General features: G+C 36.1%; 1 protein-coding gene across 1 annotated transcript in view; it reads right to left on the reverse strand.

Moving 5' to 3' along the window:
• Window positions 1-21,437, reverse strand: part of nup160 (nucleoporin 160) — a 65,697-nt gene that overhangs the window by 13,200 nt on the left and 31,060 nt on the right. Inside the window, exons 13-23 of the mRNA XM_051883889.1 lie at window positions 20,892-20,991; window positions 20,031-20,193; window positions 19,822-19,946; window positions 15,421-15,581; window positions 11,425-11,561; window positions 4,783-4,853; window positions 4,536-4,695; window positions 3,788-3,857; window positions 2,705-2,803; window positions 1,919-2,039; window positions 1,737-1,831 (exon numbers count right to left, since the gene is read on the reverse strand). Coding sequence (XP_051739849.1) covers window positions 1,737-1,831; window positions 1,919-2,039; window positions 2,705-2,803; window positions 3,788-3,857; window positions 4,536-4,695; window positions 4,783-4,853; window positions 11,425-11,561; window positions 15,421-15,581; window positions 19,822-19,946; window positions 20,031-20,193; window positions 20,892-20,991 — 1,302 coding nt within the window. The remainder of the gene's footprint in view (window positions 1-1,736; window positions 1,832-1,918; window positions 2,040-2,704; window positions 2,804-3,787; window positions 3,858-4,535; window positions 4,696-4,782; window positions 4,854-11,424; window positions 11,562-15,420; window positions 15,582-19,821; window positions 19,947-20,030; window positions 20,194-20,891; window positions 20,992-21,437) is intronic.

Below are 21,437 nucleotides of genomic sequence, written 5' to 3' on the forward strand. Positions count from 1 at the left end.
TTAGTTGGGGCTCCTTTTGCCTGAATTACTGCAGCAATGTGGCGTGGCATGGAGTTGATCAGTCTGTGGCACTGCTCAGGTGTTATAGGAGCCCAGGTTGCTCTGATAGTGGCCTTCAGCTCTTCTGCATTGTTGGGTCTGGCATATCGCATCTTCCTCTTCACAATACCCCATAGATTTTCTATGGGGTTAAGGTCAGGCGAGTTTGCTGGCCAATTAAGAACAGGGATACCATGGTCCTTAAACCAGGTACTGGTAGCTTTAGCACTGTGTGCAGGTGCCAAGTCCTGTTGGAAAATGAAATCTGCATCTCCATAAAGTTGGTCAGCAGCAGGAAGCATGAAGTGCTCTAAAACTTCCTGGTATACGGCTGCGTTGACCTTGGACCTCAGAAAACAGAGTGGACCAACACCAGCAGATGACATGGCACCCCAAACCATCACTGACTGTGGAAACTTTACACTGGACCTCAAGCAACGTGGATTGTGTGCCTCTCCTCTCTTCCTCCAGACTCTGGGACCCTGATTTCCAAAGGAAATGCAAAATTTACTTTCATCAGAGAACATAACTTTGGACCACTCAGCAGCAGTCCAGTCCTTTTTGTCTTTAGCCCAGGCGAGACGTTTCTGACGCTGTCTGTTGTTCAAGAGTGGCTTGACACAAGGAATGCGACAGCTGAAACCCATGTCTTGCATACGTCTGTGCGTAGTGGTTCTTGAAGCACTGACTCCAGCTGCAGTCCACTCTTTGTGAATCTCCCCCACATTTTTGAATGGGTTTTGTTTCACAATCCTCTCCAGGGTGCGGTTATCCCTATTGCTTGTACACTTTTTTTCTACCACATCTTTTCCTTCCCTTCGCCTCTCTATTAATGTGCTTGGACACAGAGCTCTGTGAACAGCCAGCCTCTTTTGCAATGACCTTTTGTGTCTTGCCCTCCTTGTGCAAGGTGTCAGTGGTCGTCCCCATGATTGTGTAGCCTACAGAACTAGACAGAGACCATTTAAAGGCCTTTGCAGGTGTTTTGAGTTAATTAGCTGATTAGAGTGTGGCACCAGGTGTCTTCAATCTTGAACCTTTTCACAATATTCTAATTTTCTGAGATACTGAATTTGGGATTTTCCTTAGTTGTCAGTTATAATCATCAAAATTAAAAGAAATAAACATTTGAAATATATCAGTCTGTGTGTAATGAATGAATATACAAGTTTCACTTTTTGAATGGAATTAGTGAAATAAATCAACTTTTTGATGATATTCTAATTATATGACCAGCACCTGTATTGTGACAAAAGACTTTTGTTTAAATGTACAAATGTTCCTCGTTCTCTTTTGCATCTTATCGCACTTGAATGGTTTAAAAGCATTTGAATGAATGAGAGCATGATTATATTATATTTTATATATATATATATATAAAAAAAAACACTAGCCAAAGGATGCCAGGAAAAAAACAAAACAAATGCTGTGTTAAATATTTTTAAAGCATTAAACAGGAAAAAAAAGAAAAAAGTATTGCAAAAATTAATGTGCTCATTTTGATAGCCCCAATCTAATTTTAGGATTTTTGACCTACATTCTAAGGAGAAAAAGGTAGCTATGCATTTTAGGTTTAATCCAAACAATCCATCAGACAAAAAACAACAAATAAAAAATAAAAAAATAAGACAGGAATACACAATTTAATTTTACATCACTTAAATGAATTAATCGCTCTCAAAACACAATATTGTTACCTGGGTTCTCTCGTCATTGGCAGCTTCAGATATGGCCAGCGTTGCCAAATTAATCACAAGCTCAGGCAAACCAATATCCTCCAATAACCTTAAAACCTAAACAAGTAAACAATTACAATTACATCTCCATTCAGATGCTAAATAATTATTTTAACCTGGTCTATTCATCTAGCAGACACTTTCCTTGTTGTAATAAAGTAATCGTGGGGCAGTTGCAGCCGTCTCCTCATCCGAACCCGTAAGTTTCATTAAAAACTCTTCTTTATCCACCTCAGTGGCTGCTTCCTGGAAACACTGCAATGCCTAAAACCATTAAAAAAAAAAAAAAAAAAAAAAACATATCCAAACATGACAAACAACATCTGCAAATAGGCATCATTTCACAATACTTTTTTGCATCTAGAACAATTTTGTAGACTGTAAGGAGGAACTTCCATTACAACAGCTGCCATGTCTTGAGCATTGGAATGCCTCTATAAAAAAGGCCTTTGGCTCTTTAAAGTGTCATTTTTCCTCCCATTCATGTATTTATCTGTGAAGTGGACTGTTTCTGCCTTGTGTAGTGTCCAGAGTAAATTGCAGGAAAAAATAAGCAATTGTTTTAACAATTTCAGCTTCAGAAGCACAATTTATGCCATCATTGTTGTCTTCTTTCATTCTGGATTCAAAATGTTACTGAAACTTAATTTCAACAAAAAGTTTTGGTCTTTTCCCATTCCAGTTCACAGCAACAGTACTTGAATAAAAATAAACTTAAAGACTTAAATTCAAGCTACACATTTATTCAGTTTATACATTCCCTGGGAATCCAAACCATGAACACAGTGTTATCAAATCATGTTTGGTAGTGAAAGTGACTAGTGACTAGTCTTACAATTATTTAATCCAAATAAACAGATTTCCTTACAGAGGGATCCCAGAGGCTGAAAAAAGAAAACATACCATTGGTCATTCAGGAATTTTCTTACCTTTTGCCCCTCACCACTGGCCAGATAGCAATGACCCAAAACAAAACGGTAGGATCCCACATTCACCTGGCACCAGGACCCAACTAACCGAACATATTCCTGTAGAGAGGCAGGACACAACCACAGTGAAAGTGTTACATCTTTTTTTAAAAAGATAATAAAATGTTATTTTTTTGCAGAGCAACTGCATACCATATTCTGGATGTAGGCTAAACATCCAAATCAAGCTGTGTTCATCAATTTATTTTTCAGTGAATCAAGACTAAACAGCCCCATCTATACAGACACATTTGTTAAATTTAGTGGTACACTAAAATGTTAGTTACATGGGGGAAAAAAAAAAAAAAAAAAATTAATTCAAACTTCAACGATAGAGCACTACACTGTGTATTAGCTGCCAGTATCATATTTAATGCACCCTTAAAAAATGAAATGTCAAAACAATGCCAACAGGAACTGATAAAGAGTGCCCTATGTGAGGTTTGAATACAATGTTTGAATCATTTTACTTTACCAGTCAAACAAGTTCTGGTTGGTAAATTGGTAGAGCCATGGGTAGAGTGTGAAAGACAGACAGCAACAATTTTACGAAAAAAAAAAAAAAAAAAAAAAAAAAAAACTGCCTTACGTACAGCTTGGTACGTACAGGGCACAACACTAAAGATTTTTTCCTGGTGGCCCGGGTGGCCAGCGATTTCATATTTTTACTTGCCCTGCCAAAAATTTCACTAGCCCCGCCACAAAAAAATCTTGTATTTTAATAAGGTTGTTACAACATCAACATTTTAGGTACTAGTGAAATTTCGCAATTATCGGTTCCAATTATTACACCACAACAAAAACTACTAAACAGTCAGTAATGATACAAGTAGGGATGCACCGGGCCCGATACTACGATTGTGTAATCGTACTCATTAAAACCGAATATAAAAATTTTCAGCCAAAAATTTTCGAAAGACCAAATTTCGGTGCATCGCTAATTCATACTCCATTACAATAGGCAATTCACTGTTGTAATTTTATGAAGACCATATACAATCAGGGAAATCAGATAATATGTATTGACTCATACTGGTTTCTCACCTGCAGTTGTGCATATTGGCAGTTTCCCATCAGGCATTCAGGAAAGAGGAAACTGGGATTGCTGGGCCAGCTAGTGCAATGATGCAAGGCAAATACTGAACTCATGAACCAGCATCACCCAGATACTTTACCAAGAAGAACTGACTGAAGATATCAAAGGGTGCAAAAGTAACGTCAAAAGTGCTTAGGCACCAAGTCGATAATAAAATCAGAATCTGACAGGCGACTGCTTAATGCTCACATGCGGATGTGACCGTATGTGTGATCTGAAGGGAACTTGGGGCATGTGGTTGTGTGAGACTCTGTGCTTGTATGATGCAGTTTATTTAAACAGTCAGTTATGTCTTAAGGGAATGTAAACTGTCAGGACAAAACATCTGATCAAAATAGATCTGTGCAAGAAAAACTCACTCACTGCTCTTGTTAATAATCCCTTTTGTGTTTCTTTGCTCTTCTGTATTACTGACATTTTTAGTGATTGTTCTGAAGTATTTTCTGAATTATGTTTTGAAGTTGAATAAATTACTTGACATTTACAACAACTGTTTAAAATTAAATTATAAAGTAAATAATTAAAAATAATTAAAAATTAAGTATAAAATAATTAAACACTAAGTAGATGAAAAGTTTTGTACCTTTGGTATCAAAATTAGTATAGAGAATTTTTAAATTCCACTCTTATTGGTAAAGACTACTGAAATTTTGGTATCAACACTAGTGTCCAGCATACTACACATCAAGAGGATACAGAAACTGGCAGAGTAGTGTCAGGACACTGGAGATCATCTGTGGCCAGTGCAACATGGTCTGATTACCCTCCACATCCTGCTGGGAGAAGATCTGAGACATGATGGCTTTACGGGCCACATTCTGGTAGAACAACTCCACAACAGTTTGAGGATTCAACACTAAAGAGAGAAACAACAGCGAGGAACAGTCAGCATTCTCATCATCGGTCATAACTTGTGTTTTTATATTGTGGCGATTCATTTTACCTGATCTGTTGGAAGTAGAAGTCGTAGAATCGGACAGCTCCAGAACAGACAGATGCTGAAGATCAGCATTTCTAAAGAAAAACATAATTCATGAACTAATGCCATTAAAAAAAAAAAACAAAAAAAAAAAAAAAAAAAAACAGTACTAATTTCATAATCAAAGATGAACTAAAAGAAATTACCATCATTTGTATATATGCAAATAAAAATTAAATATTATTATAAAACATAAAAATATTATTATAAAACATATATACAGAGGCAGGTTGTCAAGATAGTATTGAATTAGAGGTCGACTGATTGATCGGCCGGCCGATTAATCAGGCAGATTTTTGGCATTTTTTAATTAATCGGCCGATTGTGCTGCAAATTAGACTGATTAAAAGGCAGGCGCATCTGCGAGCAGCTAAAAGTTGTTGTGGAACACGTGATGCTGCTTCTTGAGGCAAGCAGATTGCAATCTGCTGGCAATACTTCATTTTTCGTGTTCCGCTGGATCTCGCGCACAGTTAAGTGCGCAAGCCTTTGAAACTATACTCCTTTGGCCGTGAGGGCGGAAAGAAGCACACTATCTAGTGAACTGCTGTTTTCAAGCGCTCAAGTCACTCGTACATGCGCTGTTGTACACAGACCGTATGCGCGGTCTCAAATTGGGCTGCATGCGGACGGGGTGTGCGGACGTCCGCGGACCCTACTGATGATGAAAACCTGGTAACGAGCCCAGTGGCTAAATTATTATAGTAGCCTGCATTGTACAGACGTTATCACGTATAGACGTTAAGCTCCGACGTTATCAATTCTGTTTCTGTACCAGAGACTTTCTCTCCCTCTGAGGCTGTGTGAGACGGAGCAATGCACACTCTGCAGAGGTGCCTTGGTCACACACAACTTCAGCTAATGATGGCAGGGGAAAACAGACCATTTTCGAAAGTGTAATTACATTGTAGCCTACTAGAATTGATGCTGACCATGCTTATCATAAGTGCAACAAGTCGTTTGCATGTGAAAGTAGAAACGCATGCAATTCAGACTTCTGGCTAAAACGTGCACATTAACTTCCATCATTAAATGCGTCTGTGGGTCCGGCATAGCCTCCACGACATCATCGCTCGTGGCCAGTGCACTCTTTAAGCAGTTATGAGCAGCAGGCTGTGTAATATGAGTGAACTCTTATTTTTGTTATTACTTAGATTATGGCCTTTTGCCTCATAGCAGTGTCTGTCAACAAACAAACAAAAACAACATGCTTCAGAACAGTTTTGAGAAGGTGCTTAAAAAGTTGAGCCATGTATTATTACTATGAATTAGGCTACTACTAAGTTTATTGGTAACACTTTACAATAAGGTTTATTAGTTAACTACATTAGTTAACGAACTAATAATGAACTGCACTTATACAGCATTTATTAATCTTTGTTAATGTTAATTTCTACAGTGGCGCATTGCTGCCACATACATAATATTTTTTCCACTCAATTATGTCGTAATAACGAGGTGTCCTTAAAACGACATATTTTCTGTATCAATGGCAGTGCCCATAGAGTAATGAACACAATATTATGGTTTTATTGGCGTATATCCCCATTTGTAAATATGCAGTTTCTACAACCCCAAATCAGAAAAAGTTGGGACAGTATGGAAAACACAAATAAAAAAAGAAAGTAGTGATTTCTAAATTTACTTTGACTTGTATTTCATTGCAGACAATACAACAGCACATTATTTAATGTGTTCCTCATGATTTTTATTGTTTTTTTCTTCAAAAAAACAAAATTCCTATTTTGGTTCTTGCAACACATTTCAAAAAAAGTTGGAACAGTAAAGCATTTACCACTTTGTAATGTTGCCATTCCTTTTCACAACACTTAAGACGTTTAGGGACTGAAGACACCAAGTGATGAAGTGTCTCAGGTGTAATTTTGTCCCATTCTTGCTGCAAACAAGTCTTAAGGTGGGCAACAGTACGGGGTCTTCGTTGTCGCATTTTGCGCTTCAAAATGCGCCACACATTCTCTATTAGAGACAGGTCGGGACTGCAGGCAGGCCAGTCAAGTACCTGTATCCTCTTCCTCTGCAGCCAGGACTTTGTAATGTGTGCAGAATGTGGTTTTGCATTATCTTGTTGAAATATGCATGGACGTCCCTGGAAAAGATGTCTTCTTGAAGGCAGCATATTGTGCTCCAAAATCTCTATGTACTTTTCAGCATTAATGGTGCCATCACAGAAGTGCAAGTTACCTTTGCCAAGGGCACTGACACAACCCCATACCACGACAGACACTGGCTTTTGGACTCGTTGCTGGTAACAGTCTGGATGATCCTTTTCTTCTTTGGTCCGGAGCACACGGCGTCCATTTCTCCACAAAAATACCTGAAATACTGATTCATCTGACCACAGTACACGTTTCCACTGTGTGATGGTCCATCCCAGATGCCTCCGAGCCCAGAGAAGTCGACGGCGCTTCTGGACACTGTTAACATAGGGCTTCCTTTTGGCACAGTACAGTTTTAACTGGCATTTGTGGATGTAACTACATATCGTGGTACTTGACAAAGGTTTGCCAAAGTAGTCCTGAGCCCATGTGATGATATCGCTTATAGATGAATGACGATTCTTGATGCAGTGCCGCCTGAGGGATCGGAGATCACAGTTGTTCAGCTTAGGCTTGCGCCCTTGTCCTTTATGCACTGAAATTCCTCCACATTCCTTGAATCTTTTAATTATGTTATGCACTGCTGAAGGTGAAATAAGCAAATGTCTTCCTATCTTTCTTTGAGGAACATTGTTTTTAAACATTTCAATAATTTTCTCACGTATTTGTTGGCAAACTGGCGGTCCTTGGCCTATCTTTGCTCCTAAAGGACTAGACCTTTCTTGGATGCTGCTTTTGTACCAAATCATAATTACAGTCACCTGTTGACATCACCTGTTTCAAATCACATCATTATTTAACCAATTTACCTGATTACTAGCCCTAAATTGCTCCTGTCCCAACCTTTTTAGGAATGTGTTGCAGGTCTGAATGACAGGAAAGGATGTATATTTACAAATGAAATTAAGCTGACCAGACAAAACATGAAATATTTTGTGTTCACATTGTCTGCAATGAAATACAAGTCAAAGTAAATTTAGAAATCACTACTTTCTTTTTTTTATTTGTGTTTTCCATACTATCCCAACTTTTTCTGATTTGGGGTTGTAATAATAAAGCACAATTTTATCATTCCTTATTTTCTGGAAAATAAGTTGCACCTGATTATGTCGCGTCGGGTCAGACTTAAGTTTTTGAGAGGAAAAAACCCCCAGATAAATCCCGTTGGTGTATCAGTCGTATTTTATTATACATTCAAAAATAATGCAGCTAAAATGAAAATTTTACAAAAATTAGGCCATAAACCTGTATTTAAAGGCTTTTTCCACAACAAATCCTTAAAATGTAACAGTATTCAATACAAAACAAGAAAAATATAAGTATAAAATAAACAAATTATAGTGGCATTCATTAGCTACAAACAATATTTATAAACTAATTTATTTAAAGCGAAGCTGAAACTGAAACTTGGGGTCCTCTCTCATTCGGCACAAAACCAAATATTTCTATTTTCGCACTTTTATTTATTATGTTAACAATGCTTTGTACTTTACTCGTGTCCCAGTATCCACGTAAAACAGCATCCTTCACATGAGCAAAAACGTGTTTTGGATTAACAACACAAATGGTAGAGTGGTAGTCTCATACTTAAGTGCAATAGCCTAAAATTGCATTAATTTTACTGCACAAAAAAAAAAAAAAAAAAAAAAAGTTTAAAATATTACATGTTATGGAAAAAAAAAAATTATATATATATATATATATATTTTAAATCCCTCATTGGGGGCTGAGCACCCCCTAATATTGAAATCGTAATCGACCCTGTTCCAAACACGTTTTTGCGCATGTGAAGGATGCAGTTTTGGGACATGAAAGCATTGTTAGCAACATAATTATTTTAGCGTTCAAGTGCGAATAGAAACAATTAGATTCGTGCCGAATGAGAGAGGAGCCCAATGCCAGTTTCACTTTAAATAAATTTGTTAAGGCTTTTAAATAAATATTGTTTGTAATAAATGCCCCTATAATTTATGTTTATTTTATAGCTACTTATATTTTTCAGTCTTGTTTTGTTGTGGAAATAGCCTAAAATTCATGTTTACAGCTTAATCTTTGTAAATATTTCGTTTTTACCGGTATTTTAGCTACATTATTTCTGAATGAAATAATAAAATGCGACTGATAAACCAATGCGATTTATCTGGGGGGGTTTCTCTCAAAAACCCCAGTCGGGACATTCTAAAATGCTTAATGTGAAAAACGCTTAACGTGGCTTAATGTAGGCCTTATTAAGACAGTGATATTAACAGACCAAACTGAGTAAACATCATACAAATAAACCATATGTACAGAAAAGCAGTTGAGCCCAGAAATTGAACATAGCGCGTTTAATTGTAAGCGTTTTCCTCTCATAGAAAGCGCTTAACATGGCTTAACGTACCAAGACAGGGATATTAAAAGACCAAACTCCGTAAACATCATACCAATTAAACCATATTATGCAGAGCAAAGCAGATGAGCCCAGAATATGAACGCAATTCATTTAATTACACGTTAAGTGTTTTCCTCCCATATAAAACCGTTATAAAGAAAAAGCTTAACGTCGCTTAATGTAGCCTACTAAGTGATATTAAAAGATCAAATTCTGCACAAACCAATTTTTCTGTATAGCATGCTTTATTAGTATAGTGTTTACTATAGCCTACACGTTTTTCTAGACATCGTAATCTTTTGGTAATGTACAAATAAATGTGAATTGAATACTGAATTAATAAACTGATCTAGGCTATATAAATCTAAACTCTATTTTAGATCAGATAAAAGTATATTTCGTACACGTCACGTACAAAATGTCGTTTTAACGAGAAAAAGATGTAGTTTTAACGACATCTCGTTTTTACGAGAAAAGATGTCGTTTTAATGACATATCGTTAGTACGAGAAAAGATGTCGTTTTAACAACATATCTCGTAATTACGACATAATTGAGTGGAAAAAATATGTATGTGGCAGCAATGCGCCACCGTAATTTCAACATTTACTAATATATTATTCAAATCTTGTTAACATTAGTTAATGCACTGTGAACTAACATGAACAAACAATGAACAACTGTATTTTCATTAACATTAACAAAGATTAGTAAATACAGTAACAAATGTATTATTCATGGTTAGTTCATGCTAGTTAATACATTAACTACTGTTTAACTAATGAACCTTATTGTAAAGTGTTACCAGTTTATTTAAAGTCTAGATTCTTGATTACTTGTTTTGCGCATTTAATATTTAACATACACATTCTTTATTTAAAATTATACAAGTGCACTGATTAGAGAGGCTTGTGTTGTGCAATAAATGTTTAATTTAAGCAATTTTCTGTATCACATCTTATTAACTGTTGGATTTTATGAGATGAAAAGGGAAAAAAAAAGAAAATCGGCCAAACATATCGGCAAAAAATAGATAAATAATCGCCATCATATATCGGCCATCGGCTGCCCTGATTTCTAAATATTGGCATCGGCCAGAGAAAATACCATATCGGTCGACCACTAAATTGAATTCCTTGATTCACTGAACCTAACGTTCATCAGTAAAACAAAACAAGTATGTGAAAGCAGAGATATGAAATCTAAGTGGCTACAGTATGTTCAAATTAAAAACAAATAAGGCACCAGGTAAGACTTCCATTAGTGGTAAAAAGACAAAGAACTACTCCAGCAGCTTTTTGCTGATGATACACACATTTTACATTTTAATTTGTTACCATCGGGGAGACGATTCAGGGTCTTGGTGTTTAAGTTAAATCATTACAAAAATTCCTTTGTGCTAACTGCGGTTAAAATTTTAAATAGAGAATTTCAAGATTGTGATATGATGCTGCAAGTTTTCATATTTTGGAATGCTGTTATATTCTAATTTACAGTATGTTATGTAATGTGTTGTGTGGGATGGGAGCTGCGTACTGGCTGTGTCATGATGTCCAAGACAAATTTCCCAGGAGTGGGACAATAAAGTATATTCTATTCTATTCTCCCTTTAACTGGATTTTGAAAAAAGGTACAAGTACTCCTTTGTGGAGGAAGGAAATAAATATAGTAAAACCCAAAGAACAAAACGAAAAACGTATACTGCCAGAACTATAGGTAGGTTAAAAGTGATATAAACATGTTTATATATATTTATATCAGACTTAAGACCAAAATGGTTTTCACTGGTTTTCTTGCAATCACAGGAATTAATGCTGATTCAACCGATCCTTGTATTTACAGCAGCTAACATTTGTCTTACTTTTGCAGTTTTACAGCAAAAAAATAAATAAAATAAAATTGTCTGAGTGGAGGAAAAGAAATTTTAAAAGGCCCATCAGAGCGATGGGAGGGCAGTATTTAAAGTCTTAGTTTTCACTGCAAAAAATGATAAATGTTTCAGCAATTAGGTCATTGTGTGTAATTAGGCAGCCATATACACACATTTGCAATACTAACCATAGCTTAAATATTTGGATCTTTTTTTTAATGGATTGGGACATGTGGCGTGTGGACTCACAATATGTCCAGTGGTACAGATGAGGATAGCGTCAGGCTCATCTGCTTGAGCAGGTGATACGTGCAAAGCAGATTAGAGCATCGAGGAATCAAGTCTTGCTGCAGCTGCAGTAACTGATTACTGGCCCCAAGAAACACCTGCACACACAAACAATTGGCAAAGAGTACAGAGACTAAGGTTGTCAAAAGGTCTGAAAAACAAAATTAGAAACATCATTTTTTTTTCCCTGTTTGAGGAAAAGATTAGTGAACACCAGGGGCCCGTTCTTCGTACGTCGCTAACTCGGTTAGCTAGATTTGATTGATGACAATTTGGCATGATCATGGATTGTTCGGTTCTTTGACGCTCATCCTGAACTTGCTGCCATAAACAGGTCCATAAGCTTAAACCTGCTTGTGAGCAGGCTTATTTCATGTAAACAGGATTAGATTGCATCTTTTTAAGTAGAAATGATACTTAAAGTAGCAGTGGCTGGGACAGATTTTATTTCAAGAGTACTCTACTTATACAGGGACAATAATAAAAGTTGTTTGGCCAACATTAAACAAGGATTTGATCTGCTAAAGCAGCGGTATTCAAATGGCTCCGGCTTGGTTCCATCTAAACCGCGGGACGTAATTGCACACTTTTTATCGTTTCTAGCAGCGTGTCAAAACAAAGCGGCACATGTGCTCAGGGTCGTTTATGGTAATGATTCTTCGGCGCTACATCCTGTAATATTTTTATCTAGAGCCAACACGATTCATTCAAGCCCTTTCCACTCTGTGTACGTTGCTTCTCTCTCTTGCTAAAGACGTAAAGCGCCACATTAAGAGCTGCAGATGAAACCATGTTTGTGGCAAGTTAATGCGTGGCACCTTTAGACCTTGTTTTTTCCATACATTTAGCATTATTAGCATTAGCATTATTCAGCATATTAAAAGCATTTCATAATAAACTGTTATAATTTGGAAAATTATTTAGAGATGGAAAGGGAATACAAAAAAAAAACTTTGAAATTACTAGTTAACTTTGTTTTGTGCTCATGATCAGAGTTTTGAGTATTAGATTATGTACGCAGTTTGTTTTTAGTAGTTTATTACTTTGTGCAAAATATAAAAATGGTCCATACTTTTTTTTAAGAGGTAAACCCTGCACCCCCAGTATGTTTTCTCGGTCCCAAGGCATTCTATGTGTCATACATGTAGGTGTCTAAATGAGGGCTGGGAAGCGATTAAAATTTATCTAATTAATTACATGATGTGGCAATTAATTAATCTAATTAATAGCAAATTAATCATACATTAAATTTGGCTGAGAAGTTATCCCCAAAAGATAATTTGAAGTCATTATAAAGCATCAAATAGACATTACAAAAAGCAGATTCAGAAAGAAATATTTTATTTGATTCAACATAGAATTTATCACACAAACTTTTGGACCATGAGGTTGAGTAAATGATGACTGAATTTGAATTTTGGGGTGAACTATATATATATATATATATATATATATATATATATATATTTTTTTTTTTTTAATCAATAAGGAAATATGAAATTCAAAGTAAACATGGTCAACTGATGTTTTCTGAATAATTTTCTTAGAGAAGTTAATTTACTGAAGGCTACTAAGAAAGCTAGGTTACTAAGTTTATTAAATTAATTCACAATATGTGCACATTATTATTAATGTGGGGGGCGTCGTGCAGGCACAATAGCGCTGTAACTTATTTCGTTTTTGCTTTATTCAAAATATTCACAAACTTGTTAACTATAGCCTATCATGAACTATAGGCTATATAGGCGCTGAGCACCCACGGGAAAATGAGATATTCTGTTAATTTTAACCCAAAAAAAAACCCGACTGCAGCTTTCAGATGCAATGTTCTTTTCATTTTTATAGTTCATTTGAGGCAGTTACTATGGCATTTTTTAACGATGCATATCGAGTTCGCATCAATGTAATGTGCAACACGAATCTCTCCACAAAACTTGCGCGCTCTCATGGCTGTCAGATATTACGTGTACATGCTCGGTTATGGAGTGTGGGCACCAACTGGCAGAAACATAAATCGGTGCCTATTGTCAAATATTTGAATGTGATTTGTCGTTTAAATCATGTCAGTTGATCTATAACACACGATGGGTGCTGCCATTGCAGCCAAAGCACAAAAGCAATTCGAATTTAGCAGTGAACGTTCTGATCTTACTGGTGTTATCGTACACTTCAAAGGGTTCAAATCGATCACCTTTCATATAATGAATTGTATGGACATTCTAACTGCATTCTATAGGCTATATCATGCATTGAGTTATTGCCCTGCATTATTCAACATCAGTCAACTGTATAAAATATCAGATGACATATGTAGGTCTAGGGGCAGGGCAAGAGCGTTAAATGCATTAAATTTTAGATGTTTTGTCAGGCTATTATTTATTTATTTAACATTTAGACTAGGGCTGGGAATTTAACGCGTTAATTAGATTAATTACGGAAAAAAATAATGCATTAAATGCCCAGCCCTAGTTTGAATGTAAAATAAATAAATAAATAATAATAGCATGACAAAACATCTGATTTAACCTTTTTATATTCATATTCAGTTGGGAGAAATGTTTACTTTTTTTGGTAAATGTTGGTAAAAATTCCTTGGCTCTTGGGGCCCATGATTCTAACATTTAATGACTATGGGTGTTTAGGATTTTTTCTTTTACAGTACTACGGCTGCCCCGGTGGAAATGTATAACTGTTCCAAAAAAAGCATTGTCTGGACCTCTGCTAAGAAGGAAATATGGAGACCGGACCTCTTGGAACTTTAACTGAATACCCCTGCTGTAAACCATAACAACAACAATCACCAGGCATTTTTTATAATACATAATGTATGGAAAGGACCTCAATGTATCGTCAGGAGCCATGGGTATTAATTTTGTTTTGCCTGTAAATAGTTTTCTCTCAAAGTGATGGTAGCCACTGACTTGCATTATATGAATCACTAAAGGTTTTAGTTAAAAATCTTCTTTGCTGTTCAAAATAGAGAAAAACATAGTCACCTACTTCTTGGATGGCCTGAGGCTAAGTAAATTAACAGCAAATTTTTAGGTGAACTAGCCCTTTAAAGTCCCCCGTAGTCAATTTTATCCCTTAAAACTCATCTTTGATCACAAAAAAAGACACATTTAAACTTTTTTTTTCCTGTGAAAATTTATTCATGTCTTAAAATAGCTTGAATGTAACTCTACACCCTTGCTTCATATAGTATACACAGATCTATGAATATGCTAAGTAGCCCCACCTCCACTCACTCGCACGAGCTCAGAGATCCACTCAGTCAACTTACTGGTATCACTTTTTACAATGTCGGACACATAACGGAAATAAATTTGATTAGCCTTTTGCTTGACTACGTTATCAAACAGCTAATAATCTATTGCTAATATTACACAATTCATGTTCCTGATTGCCATTTCAGAGTCAGACAGCTGTCTTCTGAAAATCAGTATCCCTAGAAATGCTTTGAACAGCTCAGAACGTCAGTGGAAAAGGAATATTCATCATAACATCGTAATATACATTACATACCTGCTATATTGCTAAATCTTCCCAATTTTTCATATCAAAAGAAAAATATACCGGGATAACCTTCTCGAGACTATCTTGCTTCAAATCGGTCATAGTTAATGATATGCTAAAGCCCGCCGGCATGTTGACATAACTGGTTACAAGGTAGTTTGTGGCATCAGAAACACCAGTGATTTCAAACCACGTTTTTGAAACTGTCTTTAGATTACTGCAGTTTTAAAGACAAAATACTCAGCAATAGTGTTGACTTATGAATTTGCACATGGTTTGTCTTAATGCATACTAAAAAAAAACAAAAAACATATAAGACATAAAAAGACATAAGCAACATTAAAAACATGATTTTCATCACAGGGGGACTTTAAATGTCAAATTCAGGTGTTAATTAACAGCCTTAACTGAGTCACATGTTAAGTGTGTATGTGTACTCACTTTGTCTCCAATTTGTAGGTACAGTTGCTGCAGGATGAGCAGGTCTCTGCAGAGCAGAGTTCGGGTCATGGCGGTCTGGCACACAGCTTGACAGATCAGACTAGCAGCCACACTGCTGCCGTACAGCTGAGAGAGACTAATACGCACTCTCAAAGACTGACCTGCAACAAACATCATATCAGTGCTGATTAGAGAAATAGTTCAGCCTAACATAAAAAAAAAAAATAAAAAAAAAATCAGTCATCCTTTAATCACCCCTTAGTCATTCTAAGCTCATACAACTGTCTTTCTTAATCCATGAAAGACAAAAGAACACACAGATACACAAAATAATATTTCTTCAACTGTTTCCCACACAAAAGCAGATTGTGACCAGGCACCTGATCGCAAACACTAAAGATAAGCGCTAGAACCTATGCTGCATGATTATGACAAAAGTCATAATTGCCAATTACTTCACTTGACACTGTAATTATGAAAATACAGATTTAATTATATTTAAAATATTATAACCATTTATTTATTTTATTAATATAATTAAAATAAAAATACTTTAGTATAGCATTTATTTAAAAAATATTGCTTTATCTATATTTGTTTGGATTGTTGTTTTTCAAAAGAAGTTTTACTTTTTAGTTGTGCAATGATTATTTTCTTTAGTTCTATATACCATTTCCGTACAAACCTATTACATGTTTTCATAAAAATATTATATGTAGTATTTATTAAAACAAATGTATTAATTATTTTCCAATATTTGCCTCCTGAAAGTCATTCCAGTGGCATTTTTATAACCTTAGTAAAGGACATGGCAATTATATTTATTTACACAACAATTGCATAATGTAAATAGTCTACACAGAGTATATAAATTATAAAAATAAAAAACAGGAACTTATTACAGGCTAGGACTGCAATATGACAAAAAGTCATTATTTTGATTACTGTTCTTGATATTGCAATAATGATTATTAAAGTCGATTAATAGAAGGCAAAATTGTAACAGCATATCATTGGCTACAAAGACAAAAACTAAGAACTTTTGAATAGGTTAACTGATTTAAAAAAAAAAAAAAAAATTTTTTTGGTATTATAAAATCAAGACTTTACTTTGGTTATTTTAGTGCCATGAAAAATTTTTGGGAAAAAAAACAAAAAAACAAAACCCAAATGTGAAAATTTCACCCAAAAATTAAAATTCTGTCATCATTTACTCACCCTCATGTTGTTCCAAACCTGCAAGACTCTCGTTCATCTTCGGAATACAACTAAAGATCTTTTTGATGAAATCTGAGCCATTTCTGTCCCTCCATTGACAGCTACGCAACTACCACTTTGAGGCTTCAAAAAATTCATAAAGAGATTGTAAAACTAATCCATATGAATTGAGCAGATTTTCTGAAGAGACTCGATCTCTTTATATGATGAACGGATTGAATTTAGACTTTTATTCACATATAAACATTCATCAACGCACACATCAGTTGTGGTAAACGGAAGCTCAAGCAGGTTTACTTGACACGTGCGAGAACCAATGAGGTCCATTCTCGTGTGTTACGCAGCACGTTTGAACTTCCCCAAGAGGTTTGTTCCTGCGCATTAAGCAGGTCGAGTTAAGCTTTTGTTTATGTTTGCTGAATGTTTATATGTGGATGAAAGCATAAATTCAATTTGTTCATCATATAAAGCGATCAGGGCTTGATATCAACACCCGCCAACCAGATTTCAGCTGTGGTGGGTAAGACAGCCACTCCCACTAGCCACTTTGGCGGGTTGAATATAATTTCAGCCTACAGCCTAATCAAAGGTGCCCAAGCTTGTTGTAGCACAAAATTACAATTCAATTACAATTCATTATCGATGAGCATGCAGTTAGTTAAGGTGGGATAGGCGGAATAGCGCTGAATGACACACAACAGAAGTGTTCTCTCACGTGCGCGCTCTCTCTCTGTCGCGCGCCCAATCAGTTCTCCTTGCGCCTGAATAGTCAAATACACGCACACACAGATGTCAAAATGTTCATTGTGTGGAGTATCCTGTGCGAATACAGTCGGTTATGGCTTAAGTGGACGTAAACAGGTGGGTAAAAACTGGATATGTCAGTATATAATGTCCATGCATTCAGCAGCCCAATTAAATACCTGTCTGTCATTAACGTTAATCAAACCGTTAAATAAATGTATACATGTTAAATAAACCTACAGTATCTGAAAAAAATTGTTTATTTAGTTTACTATTGTATTGGTTATTTGCTATTTTTTTTTTTTTCTTCATGTTTTCCATTTTGTATAGCCTAACAAAAATAACTTTAAAAAATAAAATTTCTCATATTATGGTCATATTGCCCACCCATACATACCAGCTGATATACCATGTAGTTTTGATAAGGGTGGTCAATCTGCATCTGAAAGATTGAAAGGCGCTTTAAATCTAGCTAAATCAAGTAAAATGACTCAAAATCAAGTAATTTTAGCATGCCAAAGTCAACTTTAAATCATATAAAATGTAATTTCCCAATCAGCAAAACTGTGGCCAGTGAAAGTGCTGAGTGGCTAGTAACTTTGGAAAACCACTAGCCACAATGGCTGGTGAATGAAAAAGTTAATGTCAAGCCCTGAAAGCAATCAAGTCTGTTTAGAAAATTTGGACTAAACCGCTTGATTCATATGGATTAGTTTTACAATCTCTTTATGAACTTTTTGAATTGTCAAAGTGGTAGTTGCATAGACAGTCAATGGAGCGATAGAAATCACTCAGATTTCAATAAAAAGATCTTCATTTGTGTTCCGAAGATGAACCAAAGTCTTACGGGTTTGGAGCGAATAGTGTGAATAATGTGAAATGCTGCACTATTGGTGGTGTAGCAATAAGACACATTGACAGTATAAATAGCAACATCCTCTGAATAAAGGAGCTTCAGTGGCCACAAGGGAAAAAAATGTGTCATTGATTGAGAAGTCATTGTGCCTTGCCCATAAATCACCATTAAATGAACAAATTTCAGGTTAATCAGGTTTCTGTCATTTTGTGACTTAATTTAAAGCTGCAGTCCGTAAGATTTGCCTCTTTGTCACCATTTCTGTTTGAAACCTGCAACTGCAGTTTTATGCAGAATTATTATCGTTACGTGTGTTGTGCATCGGCACGACTCAGTGCGGATGAATCTAATGTTAGCTGTCAGTCACCACATCGGTGTGGATACTGTACTTCGGAAACACCGATTCTACGTCTTGGAAGTATGACCAAAATAAGACTTTTCACCGGAAAATGTCATCTGAACAAGTAAGTGACATGTCTGCCACTTTTGTTCTGACCAACTGAGGAAAAAAGCATTACACCTACACACAAAAAAAAAAAAAAAAAAAAAAAAAAAAAAAAAAAAAAAAAATTGCGCTGCCACTGGTGAATAAATCTAACGATCGCTTAGCTTGGATCATACCAAACCATGCAAATTATTATTACTGTTATACTTTGTTTTAAAATTGTTAATGTTAACAACATTAGCATTGCGTGACTATGTGTATTTAGTGTGCATTAGCGTTACCTGTAGATTTCAATTTCTGTAGCCACTCCACAGTCCGACGTCTTTTGCTTTTGAATACGTGTGAATCTCCAGTTGTCACTGATGATTGTCATTTGGACCTTTCTGGATTACAATCCACTATCAAAATGATAAGTTTAATTATTTCAGCTGCTGTGAGAAAAGGCTATAAATGATCCTCACATGATATAGCTACTAGCTGGGACTCCTTCCTTTCTGTTTACAGACGTGACGTAATGACGCAAAGACGAACAGCTGCATGCTCGAATTTCCCACGGAAACCCACCAGTACCGCTCTAATTATAAAACATCATTACAAGCTTACTGTTGTGAATCAAGCTAAGGTAAGGAGTTCTGAACACTGGCTGGTTATGTACTTGCTCAAAAATTGATTTTGGAACATTTTTAACCAAAAAAAAGTTATGGACTGCAGCTTTAATTAAAACTCAATTAATGCAACCAAAGTTTGCGCCGAACCCTTTTCTATCAGATGTACCGCCAGACTCAGTATGTTTCTATAATTGATTTTTCTATATATGATTTTTCTCAATTCCAGTACACCCAGGTAGCCAGTACAGGTTTGCAAGGTTTTTATAGACTACCACTGTTTCTTTTATGGTGCTTTTTTGAAAGGGCCCGGTCACTTTCATTGCCTGGTGAAAAAGTAGCTTGGATATTATGCTATCACTTTTTGTGCCCCATTTAAGAAGTCATACATGTTTGCAATGACACAAAGTCAAGTAAATGACTGAATTAGAAATAAGTCCTTCAATGACAATGTTTTTTTTTTTTTTTGGGCCAAGTATTCCTTTAAACATCACAGTCAACAAGGTCCTTCAAAAAGGTTTATTTAATGGTACCAGTGGGTCTGGTGTCCGTCTCTGCATCAGCCTCCAGGTCCAGTTCTCTGAGCAGCATGTTCATGGCAACAATGGGGTTAAAGATGTCTTGCAGTTTGTTTGTAATATCCTGAATCACATTCACTCTGAAGAGAACATTTCACTTTAGACATCAAACTGATCAATTACTAATGTGACTGCATTAAATCAGTGATTCAATTGATACTGACTCGCTGGCCAAAAGACCGTCCAGTATTTTCTCTGACACTTTCTCTGGAGACAGTAGGTCATCAAGGGCTTTCTCCATCTCATAGGCCATGTCCTCCGGAAGAGACTCGTTCACCAGGCGCAGACACTGAACGAGTTGCAGGACGTCACGGCTCACATCTAAGTCTAATAAAAGACCACCCAGGCATGTGATCAGCTAAAGACAACAAGAAGGAAAACCTGACACCCAATCCGCCCCATCCCACCCCCTGCTTTCAACCGTTACACCACTGAGCTTTTCTTTTGGCAGGTAACCACAGGGAGACCTGAACGCTTCTTTTTGTTCTCAACAGATTTATAAACGATTCTCATTACAAATTTGGGAAGATGGTTGACCTATATTACAGGTGACTCAATCACACATACAGCACTTGCAGAGTAGCATTTACTGTGAATCGAAACTGCTGTGCTTTACTCTGAAAAATGCAGTGCGTCAGACGCTGCATTTTTTAAAAAAATGTAATTTAAATTTTAAATTTAAATGTATATAATTGCATCACAATTGGTGCAATTTGATGATCGTACTAAGCCGTTTCACATTCTCACAACCATGCACTGTCAAAATTCATTAAAAAGTTACCGGGCAACGGCGATTTTTACTCGCATTTTGCGTTTTGAACCTTGGCTAACACGCTAAGGGTGTCCCGCAAATGGCGTCACGTGCTCATGCTGCGCTGTCAGAAGCTATTCGTCCATGAAATGTATTAGAAAACGTAAAATTTTGAAGTTTATTTAGTAATTGTTAAAGGCCATTTCACGATTTTAATCATCATACAGTAAAGATGACTTTATGAAATGATAGTCTCTCAAACACTGCCTCTTACCCTCAGCAATTGGAGTCTCCTCTTCAGAAAACAGGTATTCATCTGAGGACAGATAAAGATGGTCGACAGCAAAGCATGGTAACAGGAAAGACACAAAGCCCTGGAAAAGTAGAGTAAAAAGATTAGCGATCAACTAATATATATTGCAAAAGCCAATATCTGACATTTTTTAATTATCGCCGGCAGCCTGCAGGTTTTTGCTGTTTGACCAGTAAGTGTTAAAAATGGGACTTATTTTGACAGCACTGAGAACCACAGTGGAGCACAGATGCACACAAGCTCATGATGTTAAATTCACTCTCAAGTCCCAAATTTTGAGCTCCCATTTTTTTTTCCTGTTCAGTCTAATAAATCACACAGCAAAAATAGATTTATTGCATTTAAACAAGTATAAATATCTAAAAGACGTAATTGCACATTCCAGCTATAAGAGCTTCTGAATTATACGTTGTATCAGCTCGCATTAAAAATGTGTTAATTCTGCATGTCTCTGGACTTACAATTGTTAAGTGACTGCTCGCAGGAGATTTCTGATGCCACTTGAGG

Source organism: Ctenopharyngodon idella, chromosome 24 (genome assembly GCF_019924925.1).
Source record: "Ctenopharyngodon idella isolate HZGC_01 chromosome 24, HZGC01, whole genome shotgun sequence".
Classification (NCBI taxonomy): Eukaryota; Metazoa; Chordata; class Actinopteri; order Cypriniformes; family Xenocyprididae; genus Ctenopharyngodon; species Ctenopharyngodon idella.